Source organism: Corella eumyota, chromosome 5 (assembly GCF_963082875.1).
Source record: "Corella eumyota chromosome 5, kaCorEumy4.1, whole genome shotgun sequence".
Classification (NCBI taxonomy): Eukaryota; Metazoa; Chordata; class Ascidiacea; order Phlebobranchia; family Corellidae; genus Corella; species Corella eumyota.
In genome coordinates this window covers 13,563,838-13,581,221 of record NC_137494.1, presented here as the reverse complement: position 1 = coordinate 13,581,221, position 17,384 = coordinate 13,563,838, and the positions used below count along the sequence as shown (strand labels likewise).

Below are 17,384 nucleotides of genomic sequence, written 5' to 3'. Positions count from 1 at the left end.
GTAAACCAATCCTTAGGTGTTTTTACACTTTCAGACCTTTATTTTTTTTAAGTGTTTGTTTATTAGTTTAAACAAAATGCACCACAAAAGAAGGTGTAACCAAGTCACATTATAGAGCAAGTAAATGACACCAAAACAGCATAGACCCAATAAAAATCGACGAAAACACTCACAAAAGGACGGTATACAGTTGCAACACTGTCTATTCATACTAAACAAGCTTAAGACAGTGAAAAAAGGGTGATTTTTGCAGGCTAACTAAGGTGTCAGAACGCAAACAACGACGTGTCAAAACCCTTTTTTTTGATAGCAATACAAAGAGATTTAAAACAACATGGTGCTATAAGGTATTGAAAACTTCGAGGGTCGACCACTTAAGGTATAAAAGACCCAAGTAACCCAGTACCCCCGTCTATTGAAACCGTTTAGGTTTATAGACACCGTCGGTCCATTGTCCGTTGGTTTCGGACCCGACAAACCAGAACACGTCAGTCGGCCAAAAAACAAACGGACCGATGACGTCATTGTAGGGCGGGAAAAGTGTCAATCAAATATTTTTTCGCGAAAACTGTAATTGTTGCGTAATAGTGACGTCATTTTTATGTAATTTTAACCCTATTTAAATTCAAGCTAACAGGAATCAAACCCACGACTATTAAGCCCAATAAAAATTAAATAAAACAAATAAAAAGCGACGCAAAACGGGAAGTATTTTAACAAAACGACATTTTAAAATAAAATCGTAAAATTTTGAAACATTTTTGAGATCCGTCTTTGATCGCGTCTCACGCTATGGTCACATGACAAATTACCGGCAGCGCGGAATGACACAATCTTGAGTAAATAGTCCCCCGAGTTTAACTACCCCACTGGTTAAATCTTGGCACGCAATATTCAAAAAAATTCGAAAAATAAATTAAAAAAAAATTAAAATATTCGTGTACTTTAAATTAAATTGCTTTTTATTATTTTTTTTTTTTTTAATACAATTACAATTTTTGTTGCAAAAAATGCCGAATTTAGAATATATTTTATTAAATTTTATTAAAAAAAAATTTGGCTCTTTGAAAAATAACATGCTTGAATAATTGCAAAAATGGGTTTAATTTACAAGTAAAAATCCAACCCCAAAATCAAAAATAAAAAAAAATTGCATTTTTGCAAAGATTTTGCCCTTAAAAAAAACAGCAAAATGGCTACAATTACATTAACCAACCAAATACCAAATACCACAAATGTAGTAAACAGTTGCCCGTAGCCTTATGCAAATATAACTTTACTATTTGCTCTTAAAATCGCTTGACGTAAACGGTATATCAAGAAAAAACAGACTTCTTTTGTCCGGGAAAAAATTTATATTTGCGTAGAGGCGCCGGGTTCGACTACTGCGACACTTTTATGAATATTTTTAATTTGTTTAGGTATTGAATAGATTTCCGACGCGCCAAAACGTAGTCACGTGACTGCGGTTTTATAGGTTACCGGAATTTTTTTAAGGATCGTCTTTTTTTGATTTTTAAGAAATTTAGAAAAAGGCCATTTTTTTTAAATTCATTTTTTTACTCAATTTAAAATATAAAAAAATATTCCATTGAAAAGTGATTTTAATTATCTAATTTATAAACGAAAAATTAAATATTATCATGAACTATTTAAATTTTTTTTTTCACCAAAAAATTGTTTAAAACTTTATATGAACAACATCTACTCAACAGGTTGTAAGTGATACTTTTAATATAGTCTAGTGGTCGCCTCACCAAATCTTTAAAAAGTACATCTGTCTCCATTGAATATTAATCCGACCCGGCGACATTTTAAAGATAATGATTCAAAATTCGCCCGCGCAGATTTAAAATTTTGTCTTCATATTAAGTCCTATGTAAATAATGTTAAGTGGACGGTATAAGCGTATGGAATATAAAGAAGTTTTTTAGAAAAAAAAATAAATAAAAGTTTTGTTTAAAAATACCTTTTTTGTAAATATAACGTTACATTTTTTGTAAAACGAATTTTTTATTATTTTTTGAATTTAAATATTATTTTTAACTAGTTAGACTTTTTTGAGGTTAAAATTTAAAACGATTTTTTTAGGTTTATTTTATTATTATTTAAAAGTGTTTTTTATGTTTACTTTTTAAACGTGCAAATTCAGACACTTTTCGCTAAAAATAAGTCGAGTCGTGAAACAAAATGATGTTGTTATTATTTATGTCGTGACACCGACGCAGACATAAATCGGACACCACCCTCATTCCTGCCTTTCCCATATCGAAAAAATGCGACGAATTTTCTTGTATTTCAGCCTAGCGTAAAACAACAAAAAAGCGACCCAGAACTTGATAACTTTACACAAAACTTTATTACAAACCCTTGGCACTATATGAAGGGTTCACTTTCTTAGAAAACAATTAAGTATCTTATGTTTGTGTAATTTTTCCTACGGTCCACACCTATGCCCTTAGAAAAGCGTAATAGCATGACTGGCGTACCATGCCTAAGGTCATAGGCTTGTTTTCATTCAAAGTTCAACTTTCCAAGACCTCAAATACCGCTTTAGTCATAACTTTCACTGGCCTATTATATTAAAAATCGTGTTTTGATATGCCTAACTTTATAAGGTGTAGTTGCTAGTTAAGGTTGTGTGGCAACCAAGCGTAAATGGTACAATCATATGATTATGTAGTTACTCAAATTTGAAACATTAGCTCAGTAATTAAATTAGCGGTAACTTAATCTTAAAATATTATACAGGAAACGATATTTGCAAAAGGTATTTAAAATACATTTTTGTACCAAAATTGGTTAAAATTTTCTAGAAATGGTAAATATTCAATATTTTATTAGTGTTTTGGGTATTTTAATAGACGATTCCTTTTTTAAATCGATGTTTATAGCGTTTATAGCACCTTAATATACTTTTAAACATATAGAATTTTTTTTGTACAAAAAGGCATAAAGCATATTGTGTAGCCTGGATAGCGGTTGGAGATAACGATCTTTGTTATGAAAAAAGGTCAACCGGGACGATGACAGATAGCTGGAAATCGTCTGTTCAAAACTAACTTCGCGAAACACTCTTCCGTCAAAAACTAAGACCCCAGATTACGACTAAAACATTTTAGGTTGCTGCCGTCCATTTTAAAAGCAAGTGTCGCGTTTTATCATCACTCAAACGCAACGTAAACTCGCATAGAAATCACGCGAAAATAGACGCGAAACGTTGTGAGTTTAAAAGCGCGCGTCATAGTCAAAATCCAGTTGTTGTCTTTTCCAAATAACGAGGTGCGAACAGATAAAGCGAATCTAATTACAGCTAGGCACTAACTAGTCACGTAAAGAAGCTGTACCAGCCTAATACTGTACATGACATGTACTAGTAGCGCATTGTCAGGCATGTCATAGGTCATTAAGACCAGGTTACGGTTAGGTATTGTGAAAAAGCCAAAAGTGTTCGATTTGCTTGGCCAAATTTGAAAGTGACATTTTCTGACAATGCTACCTTGTTGAACGGAAACATGAAATAACAAGAAATCGTGGCCTTTTTGCGTCATTTTAAGATAAAAAATTGTAAAATACAGCCGTTTGAATGGCCTAAAGTCAATATGTGACGTACAAAAACAGATACAATCTAAAATTAGCACTTTCAAAAATCAATAAAAACGACCATTTTTCTAAGCCTTTTTAAACAATTTTTTAAACTAATTTTTCTATTTTAATTGCCAAATAACTACCTATTGGTGATAAACACTCTAAAAAAAATAAACTTTTTCTATTTGAAAACTGTAAATTTAAACCTTTTTATACACCTACACTGTTGCAAAATACGAGTTGATCTTTTTAAATGGCCGAATCCTAATAAATATTCAAGGGCTTGTCGTTTTTGCGCTAAATTTTACCATTAAGCAATCAAACGAGTGTTGCAAATAATGAAAACTGATGTGGGCTGTCAATTTCATGAAATTTTAAAAGTGTTTTGTAGTAAAGTGTGCTTAGTGAAAAATCGTGTTAAGGCTGTTATAAGATATGCTATCACACTAAAAGCAAAAAACACCCCCTTAATAGGCCATTAATGTCTATTTAGTCAATTAATTTTTAAAAGGATTTCCATAGCCACTAAAAAATTTTAAAAAGTCCTAAAAGTTATACTTAATGTAACAGTTACTGAACTTAAATTTTATCATTTAAAGTTTATAACCATTTTAATGTATCATATTTTTTTTAATCTTTAAATATGTAAATCAAACTGTTTTATTTTAACTAAAAAATAAACTATATATTTTTAATCTAAAAACTGCTTATTTTTACCAAATTTAAGACATTGAGTTGCCAATTTACAAAACAAAATTTTAATTACAAAAACACAGCTATTTGCAACACAGTATGTTTAATACACATCAATATCTTTGTGCTATATGTATAGATATAGAACAACTATCTATCATAACAAAACAGAAATTTTTAAATATATCATGACATGCAACATTTAATATTGCTAACTAGTATTAATAAAAAATATTTTTTTTGCTACTTAAAAACTACAAATTTTTTTTATATTAAAGCTATTTAGGTATAATTAATAATTTATGCTAAAAGATAGAATATTTTACTAATGCAACGTTTATAAATAAATAAAAACTACTAGATATATTTTAGGGTTTTAATTTTAGTACTGACATTTAAAAAACTTTTATGTTTTGCCTATTCTGATAAATATACCTTATATTTAGGTAAAAATATGTTTTCAATAACTTAAAAAAAAAGTACAAAAATAAAGAAAAAATAATAAACAAAATACAAAAATAAAAATGTAAGGAAATAAAGAACTAAAAAAAAAACAGCTAAAAAAAATAAGAAAAAAAAATCCCCCGAACTGGGAATAAATATGGCTGGACTGCGTGACGTCACTTATACTTTTTATGACGTCATAAAGAAGGGTCGTTTGTGATTGGATCTTTGTTGAAATACGTCAGAGCGGCGCGTAGATAGTCGCTCGTGAACGAGCTATGATTGGCCAACGAACGGTGTGACGTAATACTAGAGCCTGTGTTACGTCATAATTTAAATTAAAATTTTTTTTTTTAAATTATTGAATTTTTTTTTTTAAATTTAAAATCGTTCAGAAAATTTGCTGAAAATTTTTCAATTTGCAACGAAATTTGAAACCCTGTAATTTCTTAAAATGTTATCGCTTATTTAAGACTTGTCATTTACAACAAGCCTTTAATTTGAGGAGAATTTCAAAATTTTTCAAGTTTTTAAACGGATTAAAAATCAAATTTTCAAGCGATAACGTTAGATAAATATACATCGGGGGTCAATTATGATTTTGCCGGAAAGATCAAGACCAAAGCCCGCCAGATGACCTTTAAATGTCCGATGCTGTGAGTTAATACATCAAAAAATTGACATTTTTTGGGGAAAAAATTTGATTGAATTTTAGATAAAAAATTTTGTAGTATATTGAATCAATTTTTATGTGTTTTAAATTAATTATCTGTGTTTAGTAATATATGAAAAATGTATTCATTTATTTTAAAAGATTCATTTTGAGAATTATTTAAAGTTCATTTATGTCTAAAAATTTAAATTAATTAAAATGTTAAGAATAAGATTTAGATAATAATTAAGATTTTGTAAGAGAATATATAAATAAAAAAATAAAAGAAAAAAATATAAAATTGTGCTATAGAGAAAAATGTGATAAGAAAAATAAAAAAACTATTTCTAAAAAGAAAAAAAAATTATAAATACTAACTAACTACAAAATATTCTAATTAATTTAATTAAAACAATTTTTTTGGAAAAGTTTAAATTATTTTTTTTTATTTTTTGTAATCTTAATTATTACCTAAACAAAACTGACAACGATTCAAACGCTCAATAATAATAAACAACCCTAGACCAACACGAATCGTTATCAAAATTAAAATCTCCCAAAAAATCGACTTTGAAGAAAAATTTTATCGTATTACATGTTCTAGTTTAGAAAATCCACTCATTATTATGACATTATGAAGTCATAATAAGTTTATTATCTACAAAATTGAGCACGAAGAAAAGTGATTTTGTAAATTGCGTACGAAGATTTGAAAAAATTTTTTTCGATTTTTTTTTTTGATTTTTGGATAACGCGAATTTTTTTAGTAGATTTTTTTGAAATAAATTTTTAAACTACTCCAATAATGAAATTACAAATAATTTTTCGTAAATTAAAATAGTAACAAATTCCTTTTTTTACAAAAAATAGAAAAAAATTTTCCTACCTTCGTTTTTGCCTTTTTCCTTATTTCCATTATTCCTCTCTTCTAAATTCCCCTAAAAAAATAAAAATTAGATTTAAAAAAAAAAAATTAAATTAGTTTAAAAAAAACAGAAAAAAAATTCTTTCTTTTTTTAAAACCCAAAAATTCAATTAATTTTACGTAGCGAAAGTCTAATATCAACATTATGACATCATAGACGATAAACCCACAAAATTAATCCCCCAATACCCCACACAAAGGGTCAGCAGGGTCATAACCCTGGGTTAGTGTACAGAGGATTATAGGAAATGTAATATATCGGACAGCTGAAAAATCACGTTTTTACAAAAAACCCTTCCACGACCTCGGGCGTTTTTTTTATATTTAAACAAACAAGAAAAATTGATGAGTCGTTGTTAAAGGGTTAATCTAAAAGTAAATATCGTGTGGACATGTTAACTAGAATTTTTGTTGAAAAGGATTAACGAAAATTGAAAATATTTTTGCTTAAAAAATTCCAAAAACAAATGCACAAAGTTTTTTATTTAAAAATATTCGTAAAATTTCGACTAATTTTTAAATACCTTTACAAAAAAAATAAAAAACATAATTTTTGTTAAAAAATAATAAACAGTCATTCGGTAGACTTAACTTGTCATATGACGTCACAGCTTGCCCCAATTTTTATCTTCTATTTACACAATTTTTAGTTATCGATTATATTTACCCAAAAATGACAAATTTTAATATTTGTAGTTCACATCATATAGGGATTACCTCGACAATGTTAGGTCTCGTCCGGGCAAACAAAACAAGACCCGGGACCGTGGGATTTCGGGTTCGGTCACGAATTTATCAGAGTTAAGATCTCTATGGAGGTTTTTGGAATATTTTTTTAAAAAATTTTGCGTAAATTTAATAAAAAAAATATTTTTGCGAGTTTTTATTCAAGTTTTAAAATTTTTTTAATTTTTTTTTCTTAAAAACGGAAAATTTATTAAAAACGAAATTATTTAAAATATTTGCATAAAAAATCCTAAAAAAGTAAAAATCCGAGCCATTAAACTCTTTAAAAAACACTTCATATTATTACATCATAAACACAGCAATTGTGGCGTCATATCCACAAAAAATCAAGTCATTTCTTCAAGAATTTAAATTTTTATTCCAAAAATTAAATTTTTTTTGTGGTTTTCTAACTTATACGCGTGTTGCTTTGAAATACAAAACCGATTGTTAAGTGGCCTGTCAATCAACCTCTTCTAACAACCAATCAAGCGTCAGTATTTGCACTTGACCCCGCCCCTTGTAAGGTGTTTCTATTTCCCGTATTTAAGAGTTTAATTTCAGGATTTTTGCACTGTTTTTTTTTTTAGCAAAAAATTCGTGAAAAAAAAAACAAAAAATCATTTTCTTACTTTTTTGGATAAAAATAGAATTTTAAAAATGTAAAAAATTTACCGCCAAATTTGATACCCCTTATGTGGCACGCCACGAAATGTCATGACACATGCCACGAGGGTGTGTCAGTTAAAATGAGTCAAAATTTAACGGGTTCCTAAATTTTCATTTTTTGTCTAATTTTAGGTTTTAAAAAAGGCGTTGACCAAATTTTCAACATTTCTAGAGCTTCAGTCTATTTGTAAAAAAAATGTATTTTCTTTTCGTTTTTATCCATATATATCAACTAAAGTTGTGGCTAAAATGTGACACAATTTATCTATCTTATTTTAATTACTTTTTAAGCCTTTGGAAGTTTTTTATTCAAATTTTTAAGTAACGAATAAGTTTTTATCAAAATAAGGTATACACATTTCGGTCACAACTCCTCTTTATACAAATCTTAAAAATATTTTTTACTTAAAATTGCACAGGAGTTGTAACCGACATGGGTCCCTCAAACTTAACCTATCTATGAGTTAAATCCCTCGCCTTTATAGATGGGTGTAACAAATAAGTGGGTGATAAAAAAATGTTACTTCCTAATAAGGTAATAGGCCCCGAAACAGTGGTCACGTGTTCAAAACCACGTGTAAAATCACGTGACCAATAGTTCAGAAGGTCACGTGATATATTCTATACAACAACGCACGCAAATGTCAAATTTGGGGATCTCAAATTTCATAACATTACATAACAAGGACCCACAAAAATCTTTAAAGTTATTTAACCCACTTTAAAAGTGTTAGTTTTGGCAGAAAACGTGTTTATTTTTCGCCATATTTTTAAACTAATTCTGTTGTTTTAGTGTAGCCTTGTATGATATTATAAGCGGTTAAGTTAATTTAGTTATGACTAGAATATGAAAGCGTAAAATAAAAAGTAAATAAAAAATTAATTTGGGTTTTTTTGGGGTAAAAAATATAGGTCAAATGTAGATAAAAAAAAACTTTAAAAAAAAAAAGTTTTAAAATTTATTTTTTCCTGCGAATTTTGGTTGCAAATGTAACTTAATACTGGGACCACCTTATTCGCTAATCCTGTAAACTATTTCAAACATTTTTGAAGCCCCAAGCCCACCTGGGGTAATAGGGGTTATGGGTGATTTTTAGGGTTCAAAACGTAGAAAAAAAAATAAAAAAGGCAAAAAATTGGGGTAAATTTATTGACTAGTAATTTTTGTACCTCAAATTTAGGGAATTGATGTAATGTTTATGGGTTACGAACGGGGGCAAATAAAAAAAAGGTTAATTTTTTTTAACTGGTATTTTTAAACCCAAAATCGGGGTAATATCTAGGGGGTCAAAACTGTGGTAAGAAAATGAATAAATTTTTAAACCAGTATTTATTAAAATTTTTTAAAGAATCAAGGTAATTTTTTGGGTCAAACGAATGGGGTAAACACAAAAAATTATCTATTTAAAACTTTCTAAAAATTAATATTTTTACCTCAATAAATCCACCAAGAAGTGACCCGCTTGCCTCCTGTTCCAATCTTGCCAAATTCTCGTCGTTACCATAGCAACAAGCTATCAAGGTGGGGAAGAGAATTCGTACGAGAGAAGGGTTGCTGAAGAAGGAGAAAGGAAGAAGGCAGAGCTGTTGTAGCACGGTAGGCTGCGCACCAGAATCTACGATATTCTAGAAAAGAAAAAAGGAAATTTATCTAAAAAAATTTAAAAATGGCGCCCGACGGTTTGCCCCCAACTAGCGGTTGCAAAAATATCGCCTTGACCGCAAAAATGTCAAAACCACAAAAATTAGGAAAATTAACACAAAATATTACGAATGTAACTGATACTGTTTGTGTACTAGTTAGAAAATTGTTGGGCAACAATAATTGACATTTTTTACAGTTTGTTGGTCGACAAATAAACCCAAAATAACAGCGAATTATTTTTTTTTTAATTTAAAAAAAATAAAAAAAATTTTTGCGGAAAACTCAACCGCTGTGAAAATAAAAAAGCGTTAAAAACGAGTGTTGCCAAATACAAAATAGCTCGTGCGAAAATTGGCGAAAATTAGAGGTTGTGGGTAAATACACGCCGGGGGTAACGGGGTGGGTGATTAATCGAAGCGGGGTTAATTAGGTAATTCCCCCAACAAATCATTACTCAGTTGGTAAATGCGTGGGGCGAATAGGGGAACAATGCCCCCCGTTGTTACATCACGATGCCGCAATTAACAACGCGGGTAAATAAGGGGTGACAGATGACGTCACGGGGTTCAAAATCGGGTTTTGAACTTCGAAAACCGACAAAAGACGTTATGTTTTTCTTGTTTTATTCTGTAATCAATAAAAATAGAATGTTTGGATCAATTAGGTCTTTATTCTTGGCGGTCGTTATTTTGTTTACATTTTTCTAGGTAAACTAGGTGGGCGGAGTCGACCCGAGATCAATCATGACGTCATAGACTTTGATTGACAGCTCGCTGAGTACTTTGGAATTGTTTTAATTGCCGAGTCGCGAAAACGGGAAAAATCAAAACATTTTTTTAACAATTGTTTAAGTTCCAAAAATAAGAGTTTTTTTTTCTTTGATTCTAACAAAAAACTAAACAGGAACAACTTTAAGAAAAAACAGTTTACAAATAAATTTTTATTTTTAATCAACAAAATTGAAAAAAAGTAGCCAAAAAAACAGCAAAAAATTTTTTTTTTAAAATTTTAAAACCCCAAATTTTTACACTTCACGTATTCCTACATATTCCCAAATCAATCAACAGATTACTACAAACAAGTATGTATTTAACCAGGCTTACTTGGGGACCAGAAATAGCCTTCAACACCGTACAAACACTTAGTAAAATCTCGCCTAACTATTTACATAAGAAGTCTAGATTCCAAGTTTAAAAACCCCAAAAGTATCGACTTAACAAATACTAAAACCACTAGGTCACTTCAAGTGCCGACCACGGGTCCATGACCCCTTGAAATGACCTTTGACCTTTGGCGGAGGGTCACCGAGAGTGAGCGCGTGGGGGTCACAAAAGGTCAAGTACCAATCGGGGGTAAAAAATTTGGGGTAGCCAATTTCTTAATTGATTTTTTTAACAATTGCGATTTTTAGGGGGGTAAGTGTTAAGATAAGGGGAGGATTATATAACCCCCTAATCCCATTTAATTAGTTTATCTTGCCTAACGACCACACGGAATTCGATTAAATTTAGAAAATAAAAACCCAATTTTAAGCCCCAGTTACCCCTAGAAAATAACCCCCTAAACCCCTAACTATGCGTAGGGTATTATGGCAATAATATTGAAACAGTAACTCAACCCCTATCTCCCCTAATCTGGATTAAATTACCATGCAAAGAATGTCAGGTTTTTGTTTTAGCCTTATCATGCATACAGCTGTGCGCTAGGCATTACCGCGTGACGTCACTTGACAGGTCTGGACTGGTTTAATCCGGTTTCGTCTTTCGACAATTCGCTGGTAACCGGGTAGAATGGCGAGATGTGATAATAGAGGGGTTTTTAAAAACCTTTTAAACAAAAAAAAAAATTTAAAACAAAAAAAATCAATTTTAAGCTTCACCAAAGTTATTAAAATTTATTTAATCTATTGTTTAAAAAAGATCTTCCCAAAAAAAAAACAGTTTAGGCAATTATTTATTACAAAAAAATTTCTTTTTTGAACCCTTTTTATTTTTTTCACAACTACCTAAAACATTTTTCAACACTTGCAAATTAGACATTTCCCTTTCCAATCCATCGCCATTAATTCTTATCTTATCACGTGACCCCGACCCTTCAAGGGTCACTACACGCACGTGGTCGAACTCATGACGTCACGGCGTAGGACGACCGACCGACAAGATAATGGCGTTGACAGCTCGCCTAACCGATTGTTATTTTTATCGCCTTTTTTTCAATTTTGGGTCGCAATTTCAGATTTTTGACTGGCCAGGCGAAATTTAACCTTCTGCCCAGTCAGTGGACGGTGCAAGCGAAGACTAATGACCGTTGTAATCAAGTAGCTAAAGCCGCAAGCGCCGGACGCCCTAAAATAGGCTTCGAGTTTTCCCACGAATTCTGTCTTTGTTTGTGGAGTTATTTAAACTACATGCATTAACTAAATAGACTCAAATGCAATGTTGGCGTCTAGACCAACGGGTCAAATACAAAAGCAAAGCCCATGGACGTTTAGGGGGTAAAATAACACCTGGATTTCTTATATAGCACTGTACACCCACCTAATTAGGGGTACAGCTGTTTTTAAGTCGTTCTTAGCCTAAACATCTCGCGAAAATTTTTCGTTTTTTTTTTTAATTTTTTTTGGATGTCCAAAATTTTGAGGTTTTGATACCCAATACCCTTTAAAACTGGGGCCCTGCACCTGGGGGGTATAGGGGTAAGTGACCGTGAGATTCTAGGCACGGGAAGGCGGTAGTATTTCCGGTCACGTGGTCTTAGGATTAAGTTTTAAGTCAATTGAACGTATTAAGAAAAAAAATTAATTAATTGCTAATTGCGTACAAAATATATTAATAAAAATAAAATTTTAATTTTAAATAACCATTAAAAAATTTAAATCAAGTTTTACAAAAAAAAATAAATAAAAAATTGACGAAATAAAAAACATCGTTTTTACTCACCTGATTATTTTTATTATCCAGCGTAAAATGGCCGACGCATATAATAACTTCATTTAAAAGTCGATTTTGATCTTCCTTCACACAATACCACAGCAGGTAAGTACATATATGCCTGTACTCCAACGAGACACCTTCTGCTCCGAGACTACTCTAAATGACGTAATAATATATATGATTTTTATGGTATACAAAGCAATATTTTAAATACTTAAACTGTTAAAAATTTTAGCGATTATTTTAACCCAAATTAACCCCTAAACATTAACAATATACCCCATTACCCCTTTATACTTGACCCAGCAACACTTACAATCATGTTTCGTTACCCCTAAAAAAGGGGTCAAGCGTAAATTCGAACCAAAGACCTCAAAAAAAAGTTTCAAAATTTCAAAAATTTTTCAAAGTGCCGAATTTTCGAAAATCGTTACAAAAATCACTAAAAACAAAAAGGTTATGTTTTGGGTTCGAAAACGCGCGCGCGCGAATGTTGTTAGTTTGTGACGTCACGAGCAGAGTGTTTGTCGTTATTGGTTACGGGGTCACGCGAGTTCAAATCGAAACTCGAGTTTTTCTAATGTTCGACTTCCGACAAAAACAAAAGTTTTAAAGTGGAATGCTTGAAAGTAATTACGTCATCGAAACATGGGATGACGTCACTCCCCAGCCTAAACATAGAGTAACATCAGTTACTCCGACCCAGTCTTGAGTTTTCTTTATTATTTCTGGTAAATTATAAATTATAATTGTTATTAATTAAACTGCTGATTAAGTGTTGGCTTAGCAGGAGTTTATACCGTTTATAGCTCCTTACCCAAGAGTACAACAGCATGAGAGCAGTGGGAATCTAACCCAGCACCTTACGTAGTGAAGCCCAGTGACTTTTTGTTTAACGCAGCTAGAAACAATACAAAAATAAAATGTAGGTTTTTAAATAACAAGTACCTGTAATAAAGTTAAATCCATTTCAGCCACTGCGTTCAAAACCCTCATAACAGCTAAGGCAACGCTCAAAGTATGATCGGGAATCTTGTTCAAATCCTGCGGGGATTGAACAGCGGTGAGGTCCGTCAAAGATCGTAAACTCGTCGGTCTCTCTGGGGCACCATGTAATAGTAAACCGTACAGTACTGACACTATACCCATTAATTCGGTGTGTTGTAAAGTGGGTAATAGTTGGGTTGGGTCATTTTCAAATGGGGTTCGGTTAGTTGATGATTCCCGTTCTGCGCTGCGGCGTTTTTTGCTTTGATGTGAGCTTTTTGAGCCGGTAGATGGCGCCTGATTGTCTGGGAGCAGACGATTTCTAAAAAGATGCAAAATTAAGAATGGTAGTTTGGTATACCAGTTATGAGATCTGACTGTGAGCCATAAGGTTACGGGCCATAAGGTTACGGGCCCCAATGCCACACTATTCGCCCTCTGGCGTTTAGAGTCAGCTTAATCACACCAAAAGGTTTTGGGTTTGAGTCGCACCAATGCCACACTTTTCGCCCTTGAGCCCGGCGTTTACAGATAGCTTAAACACACCAAAATGTTTTGGGTTCAAGCCGCACCAATGCCACACTTTTCGTCCTTGAGCCCGGCGTTTACAGATAGCTTAAACACACCAAAATGTTTTGGGTTCAAGCCGCACCAATGCCACACTTTTCGTCCTTAAGCCGGGCGTTTGCGCATAGCTCAAACACGTCACAACAGCAGACCCTTTCCAATAAAATGTATCTTAAATCAAATAGTCTACCTCATAGCTACGAAGTAAGTTATCGCCTCCAAGAACATGAGACCATATTGAACAAACGAAGCCATGTTACTCCCTGGCGCCACCTCGTGTCGAATACCGCTCAGAACTAAACTGAGCTCGTCTAGCATACCACAAGCTACAGCGTACCTAAAAAACACCAAAAAATGTAAATAACTTTGTAAATAAATGCCAAAATAAAATACTTTTTAAAATACTTTTTTTTGCAACTGAAAATACTTTTTTTGCATTGAAATACTAAATACTTTTTAAGTTAAAATACTTTTTTTTTTTTTTTTTTGTTTACTTACCCGATCACATCTAAGCCTCTGTTGACGTAACCTTCCAATAATTTCCTGACGTCATTGTCGTTTGATGACGTCATAAAAGTGGCGCGTAAATACGTTATACTAACTTTAGAACTACATAAAGATAAAAAATTAAAAAAAATAAATTTGTAAAAAAAATTAAATCAAAAAAAATATTTTTTTTTTACTTTTCAGAGGAGATGTCGTCACTTGGTGGATACGTTCCCATGACGTCTAGTGCCACGGCCATGGCGTGTAAAAGTGACGGTGGCACAATGTCATAAAAAGTGTCAACCCCTGTTTTCTTGGAAGGTGGATTGTTGTTGTTGTTTCGTGTTTTTATTGTCTGAAAAACAAAATTTTTAAAACAAAAAATATAGAACTTTGATAGTCAAAAAAAAACATGTAAGCAGTGAGAGTCGAACCAAAGATCTTAAGTTTAAATGCGATAACCAATGCTTACCCATTGTGCCTATACACAATATTGTTATAAATTTAAATCTAAAGAGATTAAATTTGGCAATAGGAATCTAACATAAAACCTCATGTAGTGATGCCCAGTGCCTTAATCAATGTGCCATGGTAACAGGAGCACTGTTTGTGCCATACTTAAGAAAAGGCTGTACCATAGGGCCAGAGAGAATCAGACCTAGAACATCAGGTATTTGCCTTACTTAAGGGCACCATAACAGACCATCAGTGGAAATTAAACCCTAGATATTAAATTAACACATTTAAAAGAGTGTTAGTTTAAGATAAAGATTTAATAAAATTACCGTTAGTTGATGTAATAAAAGATCAACTAAAGAAGTCATTTTGTTTGAATATAAAGCATAAGTTGAATTTTCAATACTCCTCTCACAAGCTAAACCAAATGTTGTAGCAGCATTACTAAGTGACCTTAAAAAAAATTAAAGTAATTAAAATTTAAAATAGTTGAAAAAAAATCAAACATTTAAAAATAAAATTAAAAAAAAAATTTTTAAACTGACTTGTCTGGAATAAAATGTTGATCCATTTTGGAGGAATCAAATTCCAGATCAATCTGGAAGATCTTTTCCAACATCTCAAATCCTCTACTAACCCGAAACGAAGTTTTATCAATTTGGTTCTAAAAAAATTTTTTTTATTTTTTTTTATTTTTTTTTATTTTTTACAATTTTCAAAAAAAAAAAAAAATTATAAAATAAAATAAATACATAAAATTTTTTTAACAAAATACCATATTTAGGGCCAAAAATACTTTGAAATTTATAAAATAATAATATTATCACAACAAAAAAGTAGACACTACTAAAAACATATTTAAAATATTTCAAATTCTTTGAAGAATTTAATTATATGCACAAACAAATCACTAAAATCAAGGCAACCATATACAGTATTCAACCATTTCATTAAAACCTAAATTATATTTGTTTTAAAGATTAAACACCTGTCCAGCCTTGGCCGCGAATTTTTTTGTTAAAATTTCTAAAATTTTTGTAAATTTTGGTTCTTTAAAATTAGAATATAGTAAAAACTTAAATTTTTTTTTTAATTTAATTATTTTTTAGACATAGTTATTACATTTTTACACATGGTTTTTAACATGACATGGTTATTATATTTTCCCACATGGTTTTTAACATGTTATAGTTATTCTATTTTTACACATGGTTTTTAACATAACATAGGTATTACATTTTTACACATGGTTTTTAACATGACATAGGTATTACATTTTTACACATTGCTTTTAACATGACATAGTTATTACATTTTTACACATGGTTTTTAACATGACATAGTTATTCTATTTTTACACATGGTTTTTAACATAACATAGTTATTACATTTTTACACATTGCTTTTAACATGACAAAGTTATTACATTTTTACACATTGTTTTTAACATGCCATAGATATTACATTTTTACACATTGTTTTAAAATATATTATAACATGGTCACCCAACAAAATAATTTATCTTAAAAAAAACAACAAAACATTAATAAACAATTCATTAAACTGCTTTTTAAACAAACAAAAAACCTCAATCCATCAATAATTAAGATGTAAGTTAATAGCCTTTAAGTTTATAGGTGCGAAAATTACCAATTTTTCTCGTTGAGCAATTATTTCCGCTAGTCAAATTATTGATTCTGATTTAATTTTAAGTTTATGGGATTATCGACTTTGGCGGTCTAGGCTTGCATATGGCACAAAATAAATAAAATTTTTGGCCATTTTTGTAGTTTACTTGATCTAATAAAGTTATTGGTTTTAGAATTGTTATAATTAACTTTTCAAATAATTTACCAATAAGTTATTATATAGTTTCTTAAAGAAAAACAAATATTATTTTATAGCCTATCAAATTTTAACGAAAAGTATTTAAAAATAATTCAAAATTTACCATATTTTTGCTATAACCAAATAAAATATCAACTTTTTACAAAACTCTATTCATTTTTAACTAATATGTGAATATTTTAAAACTAATCTATTAAAACTTAATTTTTACTTGCCTAAAAAAATCAAACAATAATTATTTAAAAAAAGTTTTAAATCTGTTTTTATAAATGTGTTATAATTATATTTACATAATTAATAACCAAACCAGTCAAGCAGTTTAATTTGACATTAAAATTTACCCCAAAAAACAAATTAATTTAATTTTTGGGCCAATTTTATTGCCAAAATCATCAATAAATAGGATTTTTTATTAGTTTTTTAAATTATGTTATTACTAATGCATTAGTAAACATTAAAATTTTTTTTTTTTGAGAAATTTTTCTTACATGTTTTTCTAGGATTCGGTTAATTTCTCCTAATGCCCTGTCCAATGCTGTTATTTTATTGGTCGGCCATGGTCCACTGCTTTCCTGTTGGCTTGTTAGAATTCGGGTAACATCTTTTATTAACCTGACAATTCTAAAAAAAAATATTAAAAAAAAAAATAAAAAAAAAATTAATTTATTATTTAGAGATTGTATAAACATTTTAAATGTTTTTTTTTATTTCCTTTATACTTATTTATCCTCGATGTGGGAAAGTCGAATACGCAATCTAAACATA

The 17,384-nt window shown here is 30.5% G+C and overlaps 1 protein-coding gene across 1 annotated transcript in view; it reads right to left on the bottom strand.

Moving 5' to 3' along the window:
• The window catches only part of LOC145753152 (S phase cyclin A-associated protein in the endoplasmic reticulum-like), a 52,609-nt gene that overhangs the window by 26,503 nt on the left and 8,722 nt on the right, over positions 1-17,384 (bottom strand). Inside the window, exons 23-32 of the mRNA XM_082569547.1 lie at positions 17,108-17,240; positions 15,317-15,435; positions 15,101-15,224; positions 14,513-14,670; positions 14,328-14,438; positions 14,020-14,166; positions 13,224-13,584; positions 12,282-12,431; positions 9,132-9,323; positions 6,264-6,315 (exon numbers count right to left, since the gene is read on the bottom strand). Coding sequence (XP_082425673.1) covers positions 6,264-6,315; positions 9,132-9,323; positions 12,282-12,431; positions 13,224-13,584; positions 14,020-14,166; positions 14,328-14,438; positions 14,513-14,670; positions 15,101-15,224; positions 15,317-15,435; positions 17,108-17,240 — 1,547 coding nt within the window. The remainder of the gene's footprint in view (positions 1-6,263; positions 6,316-9,131; positions 9,324-12,281; positions 12,432-13,223; positions 13,585-14,019; positions 14,167-14,327; positions 14,439-14,512; positions 14,671-15,100; positions 15,225-15,316; positions 15,436-17,107; positions 17,241-17,384) is intronic.